Here is a 1,864-nt window from a genome sequence, read left to right as displayed (position 1 = left end):
TTTATACTTTTTTTCTCTTTATTATATTTTCTTTTTTTAGAAACAGGCTCATCCTGACTAATATAATGCTTCTCATTAATGTGTTGTTTAACAGAATTAATATTTTTATATCTTCTAACACAAAATTCTGAACCACAATCGAATGCTTTTTCCGAAGAATGATTTAATCTAAGATGTTTTATATAATCTAAACTATCTCGTAAACGTAAATCACATGTCTTACAAATAAACATTATGTAATATTATTCTCTATTAATGTTCGGGTTAGTATTTTCGTCAGTAAATAGCTGTAATATTTTTCCACTTAAAACTTGTGTCTCCCTACTGCATTTATCGCTAGGTAGATCAATATTATAAAAAGTTTTTTGCAAAAATATCCACAAAAATTTGGATCTGAATGGATAGTTACAGTTTAGCGCAAAACAAAGTTTAAAAGTTAAGTCTATTGCATGCAAAATAGATGAGCATTGATATAAAGTGGGATTCTCTATTGTATTGTTAATAAAAGTATATATGGCGCTAAGATTGGTTAAATTTCCTACCAGTAGTGGAGTTGGTTGAAGAGTTGTATTATTAGCAACACAAATATTTCGTTGTCTGTTTATACCAATATCAATTCCAGTCGCTGATTCAACATTGATTAGAAAATCCTCTTGTTTTTCTCTGATTGATAGTTTTCCATATTTTTGTCCTCGAGGTGTTGTTATCAAGTATGGCAGCAAATATAATAGTACTACATCCTTATTGTGGTCTTGTAAATTAGATAGAGAGAGCAGCAATCCCAAATCTTCACCAAATAATTTTCCAGAATCCTTAAGGAGTTGATGAATAATAGGTCGTGCTTTATTCCAGCGTTCAAAAAATATTGTTTCTCTTCTTGGATACTTAGCCGCGAAATCCTTCAATAACTGTAACCAATATTCTTATTAGATAATAATCACATTAACGCAATTTTGTTAATCAAATATATTTTACCAAATCTGCGCCTAGCTGGTTTTTAAGAACAGGGAAGTTATTATAATATTCAACAACTGAAGTCCCTTGATTTAACTGCAAAGTTCTTACAGAACGTGAAGTGTCCCAGTGTTGTTGGACAAGGTCTGGTGGGCCGACATGAGTTTGTAACCATTCAGCTGAGTTGCGCGAATCATCTGATAATTTATTAATAAAGTCATTCATGACGTCATTAAGATGGAAAAAATTGCTACATTTTTCTTTTAAATATCCATACCTGTAATGAGTGGGACAATTTGATCAGATGGCAGTTCTTCTGATTGTACCAGATTTTGTTGGCGTAATACTCTTAAAGTATAATCGTAATGATCGTATAAGATTCCACTTGCATCAATTTTTATACGTTTGGTAATTTTACTGCCATCTGCTTGAATAACTTCCCTACGTTCGGATCTGTATGGCGTATACCATACGTTACAATACTCTCCCGGGAATATTTTTTCAATGTCTTTGGCCCAAGACTGGAATACTTCAGCTGATATGCTAAAAAAAAATCAAAGTATGATCATCAACGAATTATAATGATTTATTATTGATGTAAGTAAGTTATATTTCACTTACTGAAACTTATTCATGCTTTCCACATCATCTTCAGTAAAAATTGCTGCCGTCTACCGATTTTTTTCCCATGCAACTAGAGTACGGCTTAATTTACATCTTACGTTCTTTGCTAATGTTTTATGGTCACGGTAAAATTTTATAACTGATTTTCCATCTGATGATTTCAGCAAAATTTGATATGCTGGCTAAAAGAATATATAATTGCAAATAGTTTTAAATAATTATTGTATTCAAAAAATAATAATAAAGTCAAAGTGAAATATTGATAGACTTACATTAGAAATTATTT

General features: G+C 30.8%; 1 protein-coding gene across 1 annotated transcript; it reads right to left on the bottom strand.

Moving 5' to 3' along the window:
* Positions 1-945: 945 nt before the first annotated feature.
* Positions 946-1,653, bottom strand: LOC118071214 (uncharacterized). The gene is made up of 3 exons (XM_035090255.1): positions 1,576-1,653; positions 1,232-1,497; positions 946-1,151 (listed from the first exon to the last, which is right to left on the bottom strand). The coding sequence occupies exons 1-3, from the start codon at positions 1,587-1,589 to the stop codon at positions 961-963; spliced, it is 471 nt and encodes a 156-aa protein (XP_034946146.1). The 5' UTR covers positions 1,590-1,653; the 3' UTR covers positions 946-960.
* Positions 1,654-1,864: the final 211 nt, after the last annotated feature.

Source organism: Chelonus insularis, unplaced genomic scaffold, assembly GCF_013357705.1.
Source record: "Chelonus insularis isolate UGA/USDA-ARS -01 unplaced genomic scaffold, ASM1335770v1 contig_767_pilon, whole genome shotgun sequence".
NCBI lineage: Eukaryota > Metazoa > Arthropoda > Insecta > Hymenoptera > Braconidae > Chelonus > Chelonus insularis.
The sequence above is the reverse complement of the archived record's forward strand: the minus strand, read 5'-3'. Positions and strand labels throughout refer to the sequence as shown.

Bases quoted from the DNA above. Each gene is read 5' to 3' on its own strand.
- LOC118071214 (XM_035090255.1), bottom strand. The intron at 1,152-1,231 runs GTATGGATATTT...ATAAATTATCAG, and splicing joins AATTGTCCCACTCATTACAG to ATGATTCGCGCAACTCAGCT.